Source organism: Cotesia glomerata, linkage group LG2, assembly GCF_020080835.1.
Source record: "Cotesia glomerata isolate CgM1 linkage group LG2, MPM_Cglom_v2.3, whole genome shotgun sequence".
NCBI lineage: Eukaryota > Metazoa > Arthropoda > Insecta > Hymenoptera > Braconidae > Cotesia > Cotesia glomerata.
In genome coordinates, this window is record NC_058159.1 from 15,710,576 (window position 1) to 15,732,859 (window position 22,284).

The window sequence follows — 22,284 nt, forward strand, 5'->3', positions numbered from 1 at the left end:
CTTATGTCAATGTTTAAATAATATATTGTGTATTTTCATTGAGTTTACTGAACTTTTATTGGATATTTTTTAGTGAATATAATTCTGTACTACGATGAGTATAAATTTTTCAAAATCACAATTCTGTTTTTAATTATAAAAAATAATTTGTTTATTTCTTTTTTTATTTATTAGACAGCCCTTATGTTAAATAATGATTACCTAAAAAAAATAATGATTGAAGATGTAGCATTTAATTTCAATTGGAGTGACACAAACAGTGAAGGTTATGATGGAGATACAGAAGAATTCTTGAACAAATTTCATAATGTTTTGCACATTAATTCTACTGATAAGGAAATAAATTAAAATTTCCAAAATCCTGAATATAATAATGGATTGAATAAAGACATAAAGACATAAATGATAATGAAAAGAAATCAACTAGTATTGGAGTAGATATATAGTCAAAAGTTGTCGATAGCAGGTGTAAAAAGTATTGCAGATTGTTTTTCAATATTTTTTGATGAGAATCTTTTGACTATGTTAGTTAACTGCATCAACTCAAACATTGGTGTAGTTCAGAAGAATTATTCAAGAGAATGGGATTGTCAAGAAACCAGCGTGGACTCAAACCAGAGAATCTATTATTATAATAAGAAAATATTAAAAACTGAAAATAATTTTAAAGTGATCTATTGTAAAATGAATGCAGATTATTATTACATATCTAAGCTTTAATATTATCACAAAAAAAATTTTAATGATTCACTTAAAACAGATTCACATCTCATGAAAACTTCATATTTGATTTTCAATGTATATAATACAATTAATAATGTATGGATAAATTTCTATATGCTCATTTTGATAATTAAAGTTACGTTTTCATTTTTATTAGCTTCTTAGATTTGAATTAACAATACTTTTAATATTTTTTTTTTTTTTTTTTTTTTTTATTTAGTTTATTTTAAGTCGCTATGACATCTTAGGTCCTCTGCGACTACTTTAAGTACATTATCAGGTTATTAGGTTTAAACAAAAAATGTAATACATAGATAAGGAAAAGAAAAGGGAAAAAAAATTTTTTGTGTAAGCATTAACAACATATTTTTAACATATGGACATAACATAACATAATTTAGTACTGGACATTAACGTAACATAGTTTAAAGGGTTTGAGATAATGTAATATATAGTATTAGAATTAGCATAGTAGTTGTAGTTGTTTTAGAAGATTTATTATTCGTGGGTAGACGTTTTCACTGTTGAGAGCAGTCTGAAGATTGGCTGGAATCTGATGTTGACTTCTTAGAATGTTGAGTTGTGAGCATGTCGTCAGGATGTGGTTTACTGAGGCGGGTTGATTGCAGGCTGGGCATGGTTTGAGATTTGTTTTACTTAGTAGATGACTGTGAGAAAAGACAGTGTGTCCTATTCTCAGTCTGTTCAATTGACATTGGTCTGTTCTTTTTTCCAGTTGAGGTCTTGTTTCCATTGTATTTTCTCGAATAAGATGGAGGTGAGATTGTCCATTGATCCAGAGGTCATTCCATTTGGTCGTGATGTGGTTTTTGACTTTCTTTTTAAAGTCTGTTGCTGTAGTGAGGAGTGTGGAGGTGAGATCAATGCCTGAAACCGTTGCGTTTTTCGCCTCTTTATCCGCGAGTTCGTTTCCTAGGATGCCTTGGTGGGAGGGTATCCAGATGATTCTGATGTCTCTAGTTAGTCTAGTATTATAGATAATGGTCTGGCACTCCTGTATGATGTTGTCTGTCGAGTTAGAGTTTAGCAGCGCTTCGATCGCTGACTTCGAGTCTGTGAATATGGCTGCTTTGGTGATGTCTATTTGGACTATTAACTTGAGGCTTTGAAGTATCGCGTAGGCTTCACAGGAAAATATGGAGTAAGATGAAGGAAGCTTGTATTTGTATACACTGTCATTAATTACTATGGCGCATCCTCGTTGGTTGTTAATTATAGATCCATCAGTAAAGATCTGGGTGAACTGTTCAAGTTGATTGGATATTTCTAAGTAGAGGTTTTTGAATAGGGCATCTGGTGTGTTGTCCTTCCCCCAGGTTTGTTCGTGGATCGATAAATCATAACATTCTGTTGGTGTCTTCCAGTAGGGAATTTGTGAGTATTGAGGATTGTACAGCGTTAAGTTTTGGAGTTCATTATTGTTGGTGGAATTGATGAGGAAGGCTCGGATTTCTGTAGGTTTCTCGTTGTTGAAGTTTGGGGGTCTCTGTGGGTGATTTTGATGAAGCTCTGGGATAATTGATGGAGCTGAACATGCGAAGTTTAAAGACAGTTGTGTTCTTCTTAGGTCTAGTGGTGTTTCTCCGGATTCTGCTAGTAGGCTTAGTCTGGGGCTGGTTCTGTAAGCTCCGAGAGCAATCCTTAAGGAAGTGGTTTGAATTGAATTTAATTTTTTTAGATGGTGGTTTGAGGCAAATTGGTAGATAGTACAGCCATAATCAAGTTTAGAACGAATGATTGATCTGTAGGTGTTAATTAGGATTTGTGTGTCAGCTCCCCATTTTGTAGACGCGATAGACTTGAGTAGATTTAAGCGTTGGTGGCATTGTCGTTTTAGCTCCGTTATATGGTTGTTCCAAGTGAGAGATTTATCAAAGTACATTCCTAGGATTTTTAAGTTGTTGCTTTGATGAAGTTCTATGTTGTTGAGAAATAAATTTGATGGCTCTAGTTGCATTTTCTTTTTCCGGGTGAAGATCATGTATTCAGATTTGCTTGTTGAGAATTTAAAGCCCGTTTTGTTACTCCAGTCGGTTAAGTTGTTTAGAGAAGTTTGTAGTATGTTACAGATATTATGGGGATCTTTGCCCGAGCAGTAGATTGTTAGATCGTCAGCAAAGAGGAGGGCGTGGGCAGGTGATGATATGCACTGGACTACTTCGTTAATGGTTATCAAAAATAGAAGGAACTTTTAATATTTATAATACTAATATTTATGTTTAATCATATGTTATAAACAATTAAATTTTAAACGCTAAATTATTTTCTCACTGTGGTTACATCTAACATCTATTTAAATTATTTTCTTATACCTAAAATAAATAATTTAAATAACTTGTTTTTGTTAACCTGCTTCTTTCATTCAAATAAGATATACTTAATTTTGTTTTCTCCTATTGAAAATAAATCATAATATTATTTTGATTAACGTAAAATCAACTTTATTGACTACATAGCATATTACTAATAAAGATATCAATAACAATATTATATTATTAAATTCATTAAATTAACAATCTTCATTAAGTTATCAACTTATACAATGGAATATTTTTTAATTAATAATAATAATTTTGAACAAAGTTAGAAAAGACTAACAGTGACATCTGGTATCTGAGTGTTTGGGACAAGTCAGCTATTCTTTTATCTGTAAGAGTTCTGGATTGCAATGCTGATTTTTTGTGAATCATTGTAATTTGATAAGCATATTGCAAAAAGGAATTTAATTAAATTAAATATTAATTCACGCGTATTTTGCACATCAAGTGTAATTAATATTTATTTTACACAAAAATACTGTTGAACAGTAGAAATCTATGGATTTTGTGATTATTTAATCATAAGCATAGATTAATAATCTAAGAATATATTTGCGTGATTTTTATTAAAACGCTTTTTATAATTTGAGAAACAACATCATGTATTGCTTAATTAAAACAAAACACAAAAAATACTTGGTAACAGGTTACAAAAATGTAATACGTCGTGAAAATGGAGTATTTACTTATAGAGGTTGTGAATACGATACTTCCCTAATTTTGTGCAATGATAATTATTACAGGTTATAATTATTATTTATTATAGATATAAGCAATTGAAAATATTTAAAAATAGTGAATATTTATGTAGCAGATATTTTTCAATTTTTGAAACAATTTTTTGATTATACAATGATTGATGAAGTGTTAATGACCGAAATCTTAAAACTGTATTTCTAGATAGTTGGTAAGTCAATTTATGCATTTTCAAATAGCACTTCAGGAACTTACTTTGAGTTTTTTTATTGATGGATAATAATTTTTATTATATTTGCTTCATAAACTATCATTTATTTTGTGTTGAATGTTTCAAGCTTTTGTAATGAATAAAATAATACTCATGGGTTTTTCGAATAAAATTATAATAATTAATTTTTTTTTTTTATCTTGTAGGAAGAAAAAAAAGATGTATTGAAAATTGCGCAAGAGTTAGCCGATGAATTACCAAAAGTAATCATTGAAAAAATAAATAAACAAACGATTTTACGTTTAGAGCGCGCTAAAGTCTCTAATGAAGCGTTGAAAAATGAATCAGTCGCATTAGAGGACGAAATTATTGATATTAGAGCAGATAATAATATAAATGATGAGTTAAATTTGAGTTCGTTGTCTAGAAAAAGTGACGGTTTGGTATCCAACCAAGAACTAGAACTTTATGATGATACACGTTTTAATACTGTTGACAGTAACGATATTTTGAGGTTAACGAATAGTTCAGCGTTTGATAAAACCCTGGATGACTGTAGAATAAAAAGATGTAGTAATAGCAAAACAAATCTTCAAGTACCTGCATCAGAATTTATGTCAGAAGTCAAAAACATAAATGATTGTCTCGATAAAATTTATCAATTCGGAGTAAACGATAATGAAGATCACACAAATACTTCTCACGATATTAAGAATCCAGAGCTAATAGATGATTTGTCTCCCAATTGTCAAAGTCAAGAAAAAAGTGTAAACGTAAACACTAAAGTTAGTAAACCAGTTATCAAATCAAGTATTGTAGGTAATTTTCTACCAACTATTAATGGACACATCCCGAAAGTTTCTGAGCCAACGAAATTATTAGAGCTTGATAATATACCAATAATTATCATTAACGCTCCAGTCAATAATACGGATGGAGAAGAAATCTCTTTTTACCCGTCAATTGAAGAAAATATAGCATTGCCAGTTGTATTGGCCGAAAATAATGGCTCTTATATTGATAATAACATCGAAATTGAAATAGATTCGGATTTATACAGTAAAGTTCAAAAGGCCATAATTTGATCAGAAATCAATCATGATGCTGAAACTTTAATACCAGATCACTCTATCGTGGATTCTTCTATAAGTTATCCAATAAAACTTTCTGATGAAATTGATAATGATAAAGATCCTAATTATGTACCAGATAGTATCCAAGATTCAGATTATGATTCCGATTGGAGTGGCTGTCACATCAGTGAGCTTGACGAACTAAATTATTACGAAGAATCTGATAATTTAGAGACAGATGATATACTGAGAGAGACTATCAATAATTCGGCAAATTCCACATATAATTTGTCAAATATTCAGCTTTACGAAAGTAACGACATTGAATTAAATTCGAATTCATTCAAGAAACAAAATGAAGTTTCTAATGATTCAGTCGTTTCAGTATCTACATTATCTGATCATTTACGTAAGTTTATAATGTAAATACTCTTAAACAAAATTGTAATTATCTTTTTTTTTTTTTAGTAGATTTTATAAAAATCTAACTATTGCAGCCGTCCTCATGGCGCAACTTTGAAAAAATTTAGTCGTTTTCTGACTCAGTTTGTCGAGCTGAGTCAGAAAATGTATATAGTTCAAAAGTTTATATATGTATGTATTTATATATATATATATATATTGTGCCATAGGAAAAATTTTCTAAAATTTGAAATTACGAGTTTTAAAATTATTAGATTGGCTAAGCTGAGGACAAGCAGAGATTCGACGCGCCTGTGTCGCCCCAAGCAGCCTCCCGATCAGAATGACAAGCTTGAGGTAATATTAATAATAGAAACGCGCCGAATTTGAAAAGAATGCAAGAATGTGTGAGAACTATTGTAGAATGCATGAGTGAGTGAGACTGGACTATAGCGATCAGGCAAACCCACGAGGATTCCGGAGTCATCGACGATCGACACGACATCTGGCCGCGAGGGTGGAACGACGAGAAAATTTGAATGGACCAATGACGACGGAGAGCGATCAACCCCAGGTATGCGAGGCGCCACCTGAAAACGAGGCTGGGAACTAAAGGGGTTATCGACCAATCATCGATCGCCCAGGGGAACGAACGCAACCACGACTGACTACGGCCGGCTGGTAACTGCCGTGAGCTGATCCTGCCGCGCAGATTTTTGGTGGCGGAGAAAAAAAGAACACATGTTGCCGACGAAGCAGCCATTTTTATGTAATTCTGATCTGGACGCCGTGACTGTGGCATCGTGCAGTTCTCTTGTGATTATTTTTTGCTGTTTATTTTTTTTTTTAAATTTGTCGCTGACGTGAGTACAATTGTGTACATTATTGTGCAATATTTCGCCGAGTTGTTTTGGACACTACGACCCTGGACACGCCATCGCCGAGACATCGACGCTCTTCCGTCAGTTTTGTCACCAACTTCGCCTACTTAGCCAGCATCGCCCGAGACGTCTACGGTAGCTGCAGGGTAAGTCTGGTCGCTGTCTTTATTAGCCCCAGGGGGTCATCACCGCGTCGTGTTAAAATAATTTGTCTATAATTCGAGTTGCACGGAATTAGATAAATTCCGTGCGGTATTTTTGAAGCTTAGTGACGACACTCTGCAGCACGGTACCGTTGAGTCGCGTGTTTGTGTGTGTGGAATTTTCGGTCGGGATTATAAGTACTGTTTACCTACCTCGAGCTTCAAATACCCGACAAAGCGGCTTAGTAAATTGCTTTGGAAAATAAGTTGACTAATTTGAATACTTCGCATAATTTGATTTTTTTTTCTTGTCATTGTTGAACAATTTGGCGATTTGAATTATTTTTGGATAATTTTGAGATCTGTATTAGGTTTTTGCGATTGAATTTATTATATTCTCTAGAAATTTGTGTATTAAAAATTTTGCGATTGAAATTATTATTTTTTAAAAAAAAAAAGAAAACTTCTTAAAGAAATTTTGCGGTTGCGATTTTTGATAAAGTTTTGCGATTGGGATTTTGTTATTAAATTTGGCGATTAAAATTTTTGATAAAATTTTGCGATTGAAATAATTATTTCCTTTTTAATTTTTGAATAAATTTGGCGAGTCGAATTAATTATTTGTTTTGAAAATTTTTGAATGAATTTGGCGAGTTGAATTAATTAATATTTTTTTTTTTTAAAGAAAAGACTATGTAATTTTTTTTTGGTTACTCGAATACTTTTTTTTTATAATTTGTTTTATTTTAAAATGTTAAATCATTGCGTTATCACTCGTTTTGCGTTAGAATTATTTTTGCATTAAAATAATTTTTGTTATTAATGCGACATTGCCGACAGAGTATATTTGTATAAAACATTGTCTCTTATAATTTTTTCATACAACCAATATTTCCATTGACATTTCAAAATAAAGATTTATAATGATTGATTTTTTGGAAACTATGAAAATCTTAATTGTTCAATTACATTTTTTTAATAAAATTAAATTAAAATTACATTTTTATAAGATAAACAACATTTTTGATATAAATAAAAAAAAGTATACTTACAACACAAAATCCATTGTTATTGGAAGCTCGTGTCACGTGTTGAGTACTTTTGAGGTTATAAAATCACTTGATTAACTAATCGTGCAAAATACACTCAAAATTAATAATTTAATTATTATTAATAAAATAGGAATTATTAAAAGTTAATATGAGAGTTACACTGAGATAGCAAAATAATAATTGTCAACGTTACTACTACACTTGATGCATAAACAATAATGATGGCCGACAACTGTGTAGGGAGTGAGAAAGAAAGGAGACCGGCTTCGTTCTCATCCCTACTCCGTGCTGTTTACTGGGTCAGAAGTGACACCTGTAGACATCTGGCGGGGATAACTAATTAAATGACGATTGATCAGTTTTCGACCGGAGAGGAAAAATGATTAAATTACTAAAATGGCTATTAAAAAATAAGGGTTGATTGTAGAAGGGTGAAAATTGAGGATTGTATGTATTTTTGTATGTTGTATCATAAAAAAATAGAAATTAAAAATTTTGTCTAAAAAATAAAAAAAAAATTTAGGGGTGGACTACCCCTAACATTTAAAGGGATGAAAAATAGATGTTGGCCGATTCTCATAGATACCGGATAAGCACAAAAAATTTCATCAAAATCGGTCAAGCCGTTTCGGAGGAGTATGGCAACGAAAACTGTGCCACGAGAATTTTATATATTAGATATATATATATATATATATATATATATATATATATATATATATATATATATATATATATATATATATATATATATATATATATACTAGCTGTTACCCGCCCGCTCCGCTGGGCACTTTATAGAATTGTATTTTTAGATCTAGACTTGAAATTTAATTGGAGTATTATTTTGAATTGCTCAGATTCCAAATTCCATCGGATTGGCCTGTATTTTTTATCCATGTGATTATTCTAGCTAAAATTCATTGTAACTTTCAATGTGCAATCACTATAACATTCCTGTATCTTTCTTCCAAAAATGAATATCAATTGACACGAAGAAAAAAATTTGAAATGAGCATTGAAAGTTTCAGTTAAAGTTATTGCAGGTCTCATAATTATAGTTGAAATCTTTCTAGCTTAAAGTGCGACTAATTTTGCCTTTGATTAAAAATTCCTCCGTGACATTTATTATTCATAGAAAATTATTTGCGCATGGTTTTTATAAATTTTCTTATAATAAGTAGCCAAATTACTTTTCCATACCTCAAGTGTTTAGAACATGCATTGATTTTAATCTGTTATATTCCTGCGATCCCGTAATAAGAACAATTTATCGATTATGTGATCAATAAAAATAAAATGTATGTAAAATTCTTAGTCCGTTGACCGAATAGCTACATGTAATATTAAATTTTGAAAACTTTACAATGACTTTTTCGCCGCTGCCAAAGAGACGATTGTTGAAAGAAAATATAATTATTAAGAAAGCAAAATATTTAATCCGTTGAACTTGGAGGCCATCCCGGTAATTGCCTGTTTCTCTTAAGATTCTATCAAATTTTATATCTGTAGGAACTGTATTCGAAGAATATGAATTTTTTGACGATTGTCACTCCCGCACTCTTATGTGGGGGAGGAATTTCGTAAAATCCTATTCGAAATGATTTCTACATTATAAATAAAAGATTCCAACAAAACTTCGAGTCCATAGAAACTATTGATTGGAAATGAGAGATTTTCATTGTTAATGCCCCCGCAATCCCTTTTGGATTTAAAATTCGAGAAAATCCATTCTCAGCTGAATTTGACATCGTACAAAAAGATTCCTACCAAATTTAGAGTCTGCAGAAGTTACAGTTTGGAAATTCAAGTTTTAGATTTTAACACCCACCTCCGCAATCCCTATCGGAAGTAGACTTCTTTGGAATTTGCTTTGAGATGATCTCCTCATGACAAATAAAAGATTCCTACCTAATTTCGAGTTTGTAGAAGTTACAGTTTGGAAATGGAAATTTGAAATTTTAACACCCACCCCCGCAATCCCTGTCAGAAGTAGAATTTACTAAAATCCGTTTTGAGATGATTTCTACATGACATATATAAAAGATTCCTATCAAATTTATAGCTTTTAGAAGCTATATTTCAGAAATTAAGATTTTTTATTGTCAACACCCACCCCCGCAATCCTTATTCGGGGTGATTTGTCATAAAACCCGCTCTTAAATTATTTCTAAATCATATATAGAAGATTCTTACCAAATTTGGAGTCTATAAGAGCTATATTTTACAAACGGAGAGTTTTTAGTATTAACGCCCCCGCGATCCCTTTTTGAGGTTGGAATTTGATAAAATTCATTCTTAGCTGAACTTGACATCATACACGAAGATTCTCACCGAATTCGGAGTCTTTAGGAGTTACAGTTTGAAAATGAAAATTTTAGATTTCAACACAAACCCGTACAATTCCTATCGGAAGTAAACTTCATTGAAATCCATTTTGAGACGATCTCTAAACACCTACTCCCGCGATCATTATTGGAGTTGATTCGATCGTTGTAAAATCCGTTCTTAGATCATTTCTATATCACATATAGAAGATTTCTACTAAATTTCGAGCTTATAGAAGCTATAGCTTGGAAATTTAAAATTTTAATTGTATAATAACACCCACCCCCGCAAACTCCTGTGAGGTGAGCTATCTTAAAATTCATTAGAATATTATTTCTACATCTCTAACAGAAAATTCCTACCTAATTTAGAGTCTGTAGGAGCTATAGCTTAAAAATTAAAAATTTTCATTGTTGATACCCACCCCCGCAATCCTCTGTGGGGTAGGATAGCGTAAAATTCGTTCATAAATTATTTTTATATCACTTACAGAAAATTTCTACAAAATTTGGAGTCGGTAGGAGCTATAGCTTGAAAATTAAAAATTTTCATTGTTAATACCCACCCCCGCAACCCTCTGTAGGGTGAGATATTGTAATATTTATTTATAGATTATTTCTACATTTCTTACAGAAGATTCCTACTAAATTTGGAGTCGATAGGAGCTATGGTTTAAAAACGGGAATTTTTTATTGTTAACGCCCCCGCAACCCCCCTTGTCGATGGAATTTCGTAAAATCCGTTCTTGGCTGACCTCTACTCGGCAAAAGGAATATTCCTGCCAAATTTCAAGTCTCTAGGTTTTATAGTTCCAGAGATATCGTGATGAGTGACTATCTATATCTATAGAAAGTCTCCTATATATATATATATATAGATATATATATATATATATATATATATATATATATATATATATATATATATATATATATATATTAAAAATATATCAAAAATGCAAGTGGGTACTCAAATGAAAGCTCGTTATGATTGTAATATCGGGATGAGCTTATATCTTTATAAATGTCAATAGTTAAGAAAGTAAAGTACACTTTAACAAATATCATTATACCATTAAGCAAAATTTCATTTATTATAGTTCGTAATTCTTGGCAGTCATATAGGGACTGCAAGTTGCTAGTGTTATGTCCAAGGGCGTTTTTTGAGCGGTAACGTAAACGGTGGAGGTTTGGACTAACAGTTTAAAGAATACGCAACGGAGGTTTTAATTCCGTTGTTTTAATTATTTTTGTGGGACGTTTTCGATGTACGAATTTACCACGCCTTCGTTTGAGACTGTACACGGATTTCTATTAGGAGTAGATGTACTTACTACTTGCTAGATTATTTCTTAGGGTCGGATCCGTGGTTCCGGGGCTGATCGTAGTGCCTTTTCTTTGATTGGACCCTCTGTTGGTATTTGCAGCGAATGGATGGATTCGGGCTGCTTATTCTAAGGGGTCCTTATTTTACGTAATGAACTTATTCGAAACAGATTTCACTTTTCAAGATTTATTTAACAAACATCAAAACCTTTACACTTTCACAATTTTTATTAGATCGAAATTATTTATTAATAAATTTTTCTTTATTTTGAGCTAACGTCCTCCAGTCCCCCGTAGGGTAAAGTGCGCAAATTTAGCTATAAAAGATCTTAAGTTACTTATTGACCGAACTCTCGCCTAAGTGCAGGGCAAATTAGAACTTTGAGGGTCCGGTTCTTTAGATTTTCTTATTGATCAAAATCTCGCCTAAGTGCAGGGCAAATTAAGAACTTTGAGATTTTGACTCTCTAAATTTTATCTACTGACCGAGCTCTCGCCTAAGTGCAGGGCAAATTAGAACTTTGAGAATCCCGACTCGTAGATATTAATAACTAATACGTGGCCTGCCGGTTAAACCGTGTCTGAACTCGTCTTAAGTGCAGCGCAAATTAAGATAAGGGACTTTACAAGGCACGGGCCTGTCAAGTTAAACGCGGAAGTCGAATTAACTAACAAAGACCTGGATTTGGCTGTTGATCGCCTTTTTAAAAGCTCGCGGTGCTGAGATTGCAGAAGTCCCCGCTAGTCAACCAGCAGTCACGTAGCTTACATTTTATTGTGGCTTTCGCGCATGGAGAAGTCTTCCATCTGCGCGGGTGATTTAAATTAAGAAAAAAAATTGAAGTGGACATAACACTAGTTTTGATAATTTGTGCATTGAATTTCTTCAACAGAATGCATAACTTGAACAAGTCAATGAGTTTATTTCATCTGCTAGCTTTCAGAATATCATTTAATTCAATGCAGAAGAAAAATTACGTGTAGTCAAGCTGATTCGGTGCATTTCAAAATACGATACCATCAACTGGAGCAAAGAGTATGCTCTCTTTAATTGAAATTGTTAAAGGGAAAATTCTAATTCAAATAATTTGATAATTATGATTAATAATCAGTTTAAAGTTTCATTGTATTTAAAATTTTTTTTTTTAAATCTTAGATTTTTTAAAAATTTTTTGTAAGATTAAAATTTTTTTTTGGAAATTTTAATTTTTTTGAAATTTGAATTTTATTGAAAATTTTGATTTCATTGGGAATTTCAAATTTTTTTTGAAAAATTTGGCGTTGAAACTTATTTTAGACAAATAAAAATTTGAATATACATTCAATCTGAATTTTATCCCAATTTTTTGTGTACTACACTGCGCTACAACTGCTTTTAGTTCATTCAGAAATGCATCCGCGCTAACGCAAATTTTCAATTTTTTAAATATTTTTTACTAGGTTAGATAGTAGCTATTATTATTACTGATGGTAACTGTAACCATCAGGTTATATTAGGAATTACGATTTTGATAATAGTAGTAACTAGTTAAAATAGTAAGAGCTATTATTACTGATTACCATCATAATAGTAGCAGTTACCATCAGGATGGTAACTCCTACAATTCAGATAGTTTACATAATTATTTAAATAATATTTACTACTATCGAATTCAGTTAATAGATTTTACCATAACCAGATAGTAAACTCTACTATAAAATTTTCTCCGTGTATGAAATCAGTTTCAATTCACCCGAGATACTCAGGAAGGTTCTACATGATATAGGCTTCACATATACGAAGCGCAACAGTAATCGGTCGCTTGTAGAACAGCCCTACATCATTGCCGCTCGCATTGAGTTTCTAGCGAAGTACAAAAGAAACTTGAACGCTCTTGAGGCTGCAAGAAACTTGGATGCTTTTGAGGCTGCAAGAAACTTGGACGCCTTTGAGGCTGCAAAAAACTTGGAAACCCCTGAGGCTGCAAGAAACTTGGATGCTTCTGAGGCTGCAAGAAACTTGGATGCCCCTGAGGCTGCAAGAAACTTAGATGCTTCTGAGGCTGCAAGAAACTTACACGCCCCTGAGGCTACAAGAAACTTGGATGCCCCTGAAGCTGCAAGAAACTTGGATGCTCCTGAGGCTACAAGAAACGGCAATGATATAGAAAATGAAGCTAAAAACTTCATTTTCCAAGACGAAACGTGGCTGTATGCAAATGGTACCGGTAAAACCCGAGAGTGGCAAGACTCCAGTACCAGAAGTGTTTCTGTTAAAAAAGCGTCCACCGGAGCACGGTACATTATATGCCACGCTGGAGGTCGGGATGGTTGGGTTGAGGGAGCTTCTATGTGCATCAAGTCGAAGAGTAACCCCAAGAGTCATGAAGACTATCATGGGGAAATGAATAGCGCTACCTTTGAGAAGTGGATGGAGAAAGATCTTCTGCCCAACCTGACTAAGCCATCGATGATTGTTATGGACAATGCTTCGTACCATTCGAGTAAGGTAAGGTTTCGAGAATGATTTGATATTATTAATTATTAATAATTAATAATGATTAACCACATTTGCACATATCACTAGTATACGATATGTTAAGATCTTATTCATTGGAAAATTTTAATAAAGTGAGGTGAAAATTACAGTCTTACTTTTCACATCGTGGGATCTTGTGATTAATTGCACTTGGCAAACAATGTCGCCAGAGTTTTTTATAGTTCTGAACCAAGCAGTATAGTTATGGTGAGAGTAATAACGATAAATACTTTTTGTATGATGTGTTTTTTGCTATGCCTTTTAGTTTCATATTTTTCTTTGGTATTTTTCTATTAACGTTTGCATATCTACTATATATTAAAATAACTACCACCCACATTAAAGAAATTTTGATTTTACATCTTAAGTGTAATTAAACAGGACTAGAAATGATTAAATAATTAATCTTTCTTAATCATATCAAATCATTTTGTTCAAACAGGGAAACTACAAATAAATTTTGTTGCTTTAGAAAATTTTTAGATTTTTCAGCTAAAATACTATCTTCAAAATTAATCCACTTTTTACACTTGCATTTAAATTTTCTTTCATGAATTTTTACTTACAATTAAAAGAAAGCTCTCTCATTGATGATTTTATTGTATTGTATATTTGGTTCTTCATTAAATCTTTTATTGTGGCATTCAGCCCGGATATATTTTTTTCAATCTTTTCTGATGTTATGAATCTCATTAAACTGTGTGTTAATCCTTTTCTTCTTTATATTTTTTAATTGACACTTCGTATCATCAGCTTTGTGAGTAATTACCATCCAGAACCAATAAATTTTTATTCTCGTTATTTTATTGTTTTTCTTTTTCCGTTATCTTCACGTCTTTTCTGACTAACGTTTTCTTTTCTTGGTATATTTCCTCTTTGTCTTATCGTATTTATTTTAAAGTTTTCATTTATATGTTACCTGCTCAACTCTTCTTTATTATCGTTACCTAATGATATAATAATTAAAAATTCTATAAATGTTATTTTACGTAATATCTGTTATACAATATTAGTCGTATTATCTGATCGATTACTAAAAATTTGAGTCTTAGAATAAAATAAATCTTTTTTAGCTGCAAGTAATCGGTTTAGTTGACCCGAAATTCGAATGAGAAATAAAAAAGAAAGTAATAATCATATGTCAAAACTTTTTTTACATTCCTATAAATAATAGCACTGATATAAAATCCTAATTCAGTGTAAATATATGTGAAAAATAAAATGGAGTAATATTAATATATCTGAGATGTTATTAGAAAACCGAGGGCAGTAAGTCTGAACGAGGTGCCATTAGAACGCTCAATAAAGTTCCGCCCTATTAGGCTACTCGGTAGACGGAATATCTACTAACAAACTTTTACTGGACTATAGTAGGACCAACCCCAAAGTACGACAACATCTCGGTCTCCAAATTAACTGATTCTACTTTCACTCCATACTGACTGATATATCAATCAAAGTAGACACTCGAATTTTTTTTCTTATAATATAACTTGCAAGGTTTGCAATAAATTTCAAAGATTTATAATATTATTAATGATTGATGAGACGAGCATTTTTCAACATTTGTATATTTTTTTTTTCTTTTATTAAAATGCATATTTGTACTAAGGTAAAAGGTACTGAAATTATTATTTTCACTGACATACTTTTTCATCAGTCCGAGAAGCAGCCGACGAGCAGTTGGAGAGTTCCTGAACTTAAAGAATGGTTAACGCAAGAGGGTATTCCATTCGATGAGAAGAGCAAAAGGACGGAGCTTTATCAGTTATGCAAGAGGCACAAAAAAATTGTCGAATGCAAAATTGATGGTCTCTGCAAAGGAACTGATCATATCATTCTGAAATCACCACCGTATTGATTTTTTTATAATCCTATTGAGTTAGTTTGGGGTAACTGCAAAAGGTATTATGATGCACATTTAGCACCCGGTGGTGATTATTCAGATAAAATGGTTATTCAGGTGTGGAATGAAGCATTAGCTACGATCACCCCAGAGATCTGGAGCAAATATGTTGACCACACGAAAAGATTCTTAGTGACTACAAACGTTTTCATGAGGAAAAATTTGAAGTCAAACTGGTTGATGACACGAATTCTGATGAAAGCGATAGTAGTGATCCTGATGAATCGGACATGGACATGGTATCAGTCCTTGGAAGTTATGAAGGAATTGATCAGGAACCCGAATCAGCTCAACGACGACTTTTTGATAATGTTCAGGTACAGACCACATTCTATTGTATATATACAAACATTTACTCACACAAAAATTAGGACGACGGTTGACACTAAAGGCCATCCCTGCAACACTTTCCACTCATGTTGTACTTAAGCGCTCAAAATTACTAATTACTAGACTCATTCGGGTGCGCACACGACTCAGTCTGGTGTAAACTAATTTTTCTTCCATTTTTTCTTGCACACGACTGAGTCTGGTGCCGAAAACGAACCAGTCAGGTATATATATATTAGGGTGTGCCAAAATGTAACTCCCATGGAGGACCTTTTAAAATTGGAATTTTGAGTTCCGCTTTTAACAGGGGCTGTGTTTGGGCATTTCCTGAGATATTTTGGGGGGAGACGATGTATTTGATTTTCATAATATTTTTTAACAGAAGGTTAGTTTGGGCGTTTCCGGTGAAAATTCAAAATTTGGCCGGAAGTGCTCAATTAAATCTTCTGGTAAAAATCCTATGAATGATCAAATACATCGTCTCCCCCCAAAATATCTTAGGAAATGCCCAAATACAGCCCCTGTGAAAAGCGGAATTCAAAATTCCAATTTTAAAAGGTTCTCCACGGGAGTTACATTTTGGCATACCCTATATTTATTAATTAATTTATTTATTTATTTTGTACAGACCTATTTTTTCACAAAACCAATTTAATTATTTTTATTGTTTCGATTTTTTAGGATAGTAATGAAGATATCGACTTAGGCGTATTTGAAAATACAGATGTTACTCTAACGAGAACCCCTGAAATCGATCCCACCAGCGATTTTTCTATCTATGATCAAATAGAATCAGATGGTATTGAACACATGGATCTTTCTATCGGCTGTGAAATAGAAATTGAAACAGAGGCAATGAGTGCATCTGATGATTTATCTTACGTCTGTGAGAAGCCTTCACACTTTATCAATTTGATATACGAACAGGAGTGCAAAGTCGTACATCAAATCATGGAAAATGCTAGAGCAGAAAGAGAGGCTTCTGGAAAAAACGCCATGGTTAATGAGACAGAATCGGCTGTAAAGGAACTCCTGAAGCTTCAATATGAAACTAATGGATTCCTTGTCGAAGTCGATTCATCTCTTGCCGAGACTGCCTTGATGACAGAAAAATCTTCTGTCATTAACTCTGAAGCTAATATTTCTTCCATAAAGTCGTCTTCCTGATCAACTCGAAAGATACCGAGCAACGGACCTGTACAGGAAGTGAATCATCAAATGGAATTATTCTTCAAAATATACGAGGTAAGCAATTATGAATAAAATAAATTAGAGAAAGAGATGACCCTGCAGTTAATCCCTAGAAGTAATCACTGTATCTGAGCTAACAATGCTTAATAAATGTTCAAACAGTAACAATATATCATCTATAACATTTTAATTACTTGAACAAGCTGAAGAAATAAGTTTTTGCCATGGTAATTCATCGGGTCAACTGGTAAAGAGTCATTCTAGCAATTATAAGGTTTATGGTTCGATTTTTTCTCAGCTCCGAATATTTTTTGATACCTCTAGCCTACTCATGGCTGATCAAATCAATTTTTTTCTTCCCCGAAAGGAATTTTGAACGTGTATCAGAAGAACGGTTTTTTAAATTTCTTTGATAGCAATGTCTCTTAAACGAACTGATGTTAATAGTCTTTTGTAACTTTCTTTAATCAAATCAAAAACAACAATTCCGTTGAAAACTGTGGAACACTGTCAAATGCAATTGTGAAAATCTTGAAGTTACTTCCTTAAAAATAGGAGAGCACAATTTTCAATGCATTAAAATTGTTTTTTTCTTTTCCAGCCGATTGTAGAAAATGCCGAACATATTGATGTGTTAACCGTCAAGTTCAAGGTTACAAAACAAAGCTTGACAGGATTATTTTCTCCAAATTGGTTAAGTGACGAAGTACGTTTTAAATGATGAATAAAATATTACTACGTTAATATCTTTGAAGCTAATAAATACTTATTTGTATAAATATTTTGCAATAAAAAAGAATATAAATCGGCCGCTATTTTTAATAGATTAAAAGAGTAATTCATGTACGAAAATAATAAGCAAGCGTTGTTACTGATAATTAATCAAATAAATGAATACCTTATGATGAGTAGCAGAGAAAATAAGAATTCATGGATTTTAATAGTTTGTACTGCAAAATTATTGAAGTGAAACTTTTTTATCGACGTAAGAGAGAAATTTTATAGCAATGCAAAAAAAATCGTCACGATTTTCGGTTACGCGACATGTTGTTTTTTTTTTTATCAAAGTTCAGTATAGCGACGTAAAGAATAATTATAGTAAACATTATTAATTCAAAAAAAAATTAGAAAAACGGTTCACCCTAAAGGCCATCCGTGCAACTTCCCGCTAATTCCATTCCTGGGCGCTTAAAATTGTACTTATGACATTTTTGAGATTTTTAAGCTCAAAATATAATTCATGTGATATTTTGAGGTCGCTGAGTTCAAAAAAATAATATTTCAATGCAATTGAGCTCTCCCAGCTCAAAAGTCTGATAGAAGTTTCATAGAACACTATTTTTGGAATTTTCAGACATTTCTTACTTTACTTCCCTAGGTGTGTAATATACTATTTCTTAAGACTTATCTATCCAATTTCTATGAAGTTGTAAATAATAGAAAAATGATATGTCATAAAGAAGTTTCACTTCTTACCTGTGTACTCTGGTACACACACATATTGTTTTTTTTTATCCAAATTGATAGTAAATTTTCTAGATTGTGAAATTTAAGGAATAAATTAATTAATAATTGTAGATCATCAATGTATATTTGAAGATTTTAGAAAGAGACTCGAATTTCACAGTCAGAGTTGTCGACACTTTCTGGTATAATACCATCAATAAGAAGGTGTCAGCTAAGCGCCTAAAAAAGGATGTAAGTGTGTTGTATTATGATTCATGTAGACTTGCGATAACATGCAAATATTTACTCTTTTTTTTTTTTACCTAGGCTGATATTTTTATAAAAAGATTGGTTTTAATACCTATTCATTTAGGAATTCATTGGTGTTTGTGCGCTGTTGATAATATAAACAAATCCATCACATATTACGACAGCCTGCACTCAAACAATGATAAATGTTTAGAGGTGAGTACACAGATATAATAAATAAGTACATTGGTGTATTTAATTTAATATATTAGTGATCACTTTCCGTTGGTGACAAACGCATTTATGTACATCTCACATACTTTTCTCTTTGTATGGTATATGTTCAAATTTGAAAGTCAAAAAATTCTATTCACTGTTAAAGCATAAAAATTAATAAGTGCACTTATAAGATGTCGATGTTATAAATATCTTCTTAAATTACAGGTTATTGAAAACTACCTGCAAAGTTTGGGAGAGAAGCGATGGAGTAAAATTCACGAGAAGGTAAACAAAAGTTATTGATATTTCCAATTAATTTAATTTCGTGAGTAATCGTATGTCAACGTATTGTTACGTTCTCAATTTTTAGTATTTATTTTATTACGCCTTTAAATTGGTAGAGACGATTTTTAAATTGAAAGAAAAAATTTAATTAAGAACTGTCGAATAAATTCAGGTTTGGCATCATTGGGTGATCTATTGACCCCCGGTGTGCCGTCACAGATGAGCTTACTTTACCTAACTAATATTTTAGGGACTCACCATTATTGGCCCCATAATTCAGCCCAAATAATACCCCGTTTCTCTAACGACTTAGCCTCGAAAGGCGGGTACGTGTCGTGGCTGGTCTTCTGGAAATACTCCTCGGAGTAGTATCCGTATCGAGGGTCGTCGACCGGGATGACTCCTCCTGGTGGCCGAACTTCGGGAATCTCAACGGGAGTCAGTGTCCAAGTCCTGGTGATGTCCGTCCAGAAGGCAGGGCGGTTGTTGTTGATTGGAATGGACTGACCCTCTTGACCCTGGTACGAAGGAGGCGGTGATTTTGGAAAGTCTTCTTCGGCGGTTCGTACTACTTTTACACGCGGTTTGACGAGTATTTCGTCGTCGATTATTCGCAACGACGGTTTCGTTGCCCGCACTACCTCTACTTCCGGTTCAACTGGGTTTTTGTTATTAACTGCCGACAAACTGAACGGTTGGGCTAAGAGAGGACGGCCCCGTTGTACCGAGCGACCGGATCGACGCGATCGCCTTCCTCGAGACATGAACTGGAGGATTTGGTGTTGGCGGAACGCTGGCTAGCGCTCGCACCGAAGAGACTAGAACCTGGTGAACGCTGATTAGCGCTCGACCAGCAGGATGGGTTAAGTTGGCGGAACGCTGGCTAGCGCTCCCGCCGAAAGGTTTTCTTATTTGGGGTGGAACAGCTTGATAAGCGCTCGCCCCCATAATAAGTATAGTGGACTATGTATTCGGTATAGTTGGTATTTATTCGGATAATAGGATCTGGAGAGATTCAAGTCGGAGGGCAGAGCTCTTTACACTATAGAATCTCTGGATCTACTGACTGAATTAGCTCCAGATTAGTTTTTTATAAACAGTTTTTCAGCCATGTTTGCAGCTCAGGTTACTCCCTGAGAGTCATGGAGGCCCGGGTCCCATGCTGACGTAAGATGTTTGGACTATCCGCGGCCGCGGTGACTCTCTGCTGATGCCTTATCGCGAGACTTCCGTTACCAAGCTGCTGATCAAGCCACCAGCGAAGCAACGGACATCTCTCAATGTGCATTCGGAGAATTTAACGAGATATATTTATTTAAAATATAATATTTATAAAGTAATCAAAAAAAATAATTTTAGGCGAAGTTCTGAGAACGTAACAGTATATAAAAAAATTAGGAAAACGGTTGACCCTAAAGGCCATCCCTACAACTTCCCGCTAATTCCGTTAATACCTGATGGCTGCTTTTTTTGAGCTCTTCGATATATAATAATAATAATAATAATAATAATAATAATAATATTTGTAATAATAATAATATACTAGTTATTACTCGCCCGCTCCGCTTGGCGGTTTATAGAATCACATTTTTTGATCTAGACTTGAAATTTAATTACACTATTGCTTTGACTTGCATAGATTCTCAATGCTATCATATTGGCATGCACCTTTTTAACATAACATTCCCATGTCTTTCTTAAAAAAATGAATAATAATTGATAAAAAAAAAAAAAAAATTTGTAATGAGCATTGAAAGTTTAAGTTAAAAAAGTTGCAGGTCTCATAAGTGACGAAATCTGCTTATATTAGTATATAAACATAACCAATAGAATTAAAAATAGTATATTGTGTGACTAGGGATGAAACAAAACGATTTCAGACCAGAGTAAAGTTGCCTGCCCGAGCGAAGCGAGGGCTGGCATCACTTGATCTGAAATCGTGTTTCATCCCACGTTACACATTATATTTTTCATATAAGTTGCATTAAAAATGCTAGTTTCAATGTCTGGAGCCAACCAGAACTAGATAGTTTCAGATGAATAGCAAAAATACCATTTTATTATAAAACTTATTATAAAATAAAAAGTAATGGTTTATTTCTTATTAAACATTATTTGTAAATTAAATAGTTTTCTTTTATCATTCTTATTTATGCTTACCCGAAAAAAAATTTTTCTATATAAACATATATAAATGTGTATAATCATATATGATTATAAATGGAATCACATATATAATTATATACAATTATATATAATCATATATAATTATGTATAATCATACATGATTATATATGGAATTGTATATAAGATTATATATAATTATATATGACTATTAATGGATCAATATACAATACAGCCACGCAGGATTATATATAGTTTCATATACAATTATATATAAGTATATATAATTATTTATAATCATAGAATTATAATATGTCTGTGCAGTTAGCGGTTAGAATGACAATTATAAAGGTGTAAAATAAACAAACAATTGATAGGATTGAAAATAAAGCTGCAACTTCATCTCGCGGGCAGAAAATCTTCATTTTCTGTCCGCCGAAGGAAATGATTGATTCCTGCCCGGCAACAGTCGAATTGTCTGAAATTGTCTAATAGTTTCGGTTGGCTCAACAGGCATTTCAACTCGCATTTTCAATGCAGGTTATATGAAAATTTATTTTAAACAAATGAGAATCAAATAGAATAAATTTAGTAACAATAAAAATTCATCATTTTTAAGACAAAAAAATATAGGTTCCGGATAAGTAATCACCACCACATCATATACTAAAACCTTCTTCAGAACACGCTAAATCTTATGGTATTAGTATTATTCCGATCGGTTCAGTAGTTTTCGCAGTATAAGACAAAAAAACCGGCTCTCCATTTATTAGTATAGATATTAGAGTGTGCCAAAATTCAATTTCTGTATAGAAACTTTTAAAATTGGAATTTTGAATTCCG

The 22,284-nt window shown here is 32.7% G+C and overlaps 2 protein-coding genes across 2 annotated transcripts in view; both read right to left on the bottom strand.

The window, feature by feature from the left end:
- Positions 1–1,186: 1,186 nt before the first annotated feature.
- Positions 1,187–2,701, bottom strand: LOC123258971. Its single transcript, XM_044719228.1, has one exon. The coding sequence runs from the start codon at positions 2,699–2,701 to the stop codon at positions 1,187–1,189; it is 1,515 nt and encodes a 504-aa protein (XP_044575163.1).
- An 11,567-nt stretch (positions 2,702–14,268) lies between these two features.
- LOC123258873 (dystrophin-like) overlaps positions 14,269–22,284 on the bottom strand; it is a 244,283-nt gene continuing 236,267 nt past the window's right edge. Inside the window, exon 9 of the mRNA XM_044719133.1 lies at positions 14,269–14,638. Coding sequence (XP_044575068.1) covers positions 14,615–14,638 — 24 coding nt within the window. The 3' untranslated portion in view covers positions 14,269–14,614. The remainder of the gene's footprint in view (positions 14,639–22,284) is intronic.

Excerpts from the sequence above, each read along its gene's own strand:
- LOC123258971 (XM_044719228.1), bottom strand. The coding sequence starts at position 2,701 with ATGCAACTAGAGCCATCAAATTTATTTCTCAACAACATAGAACTTCAT.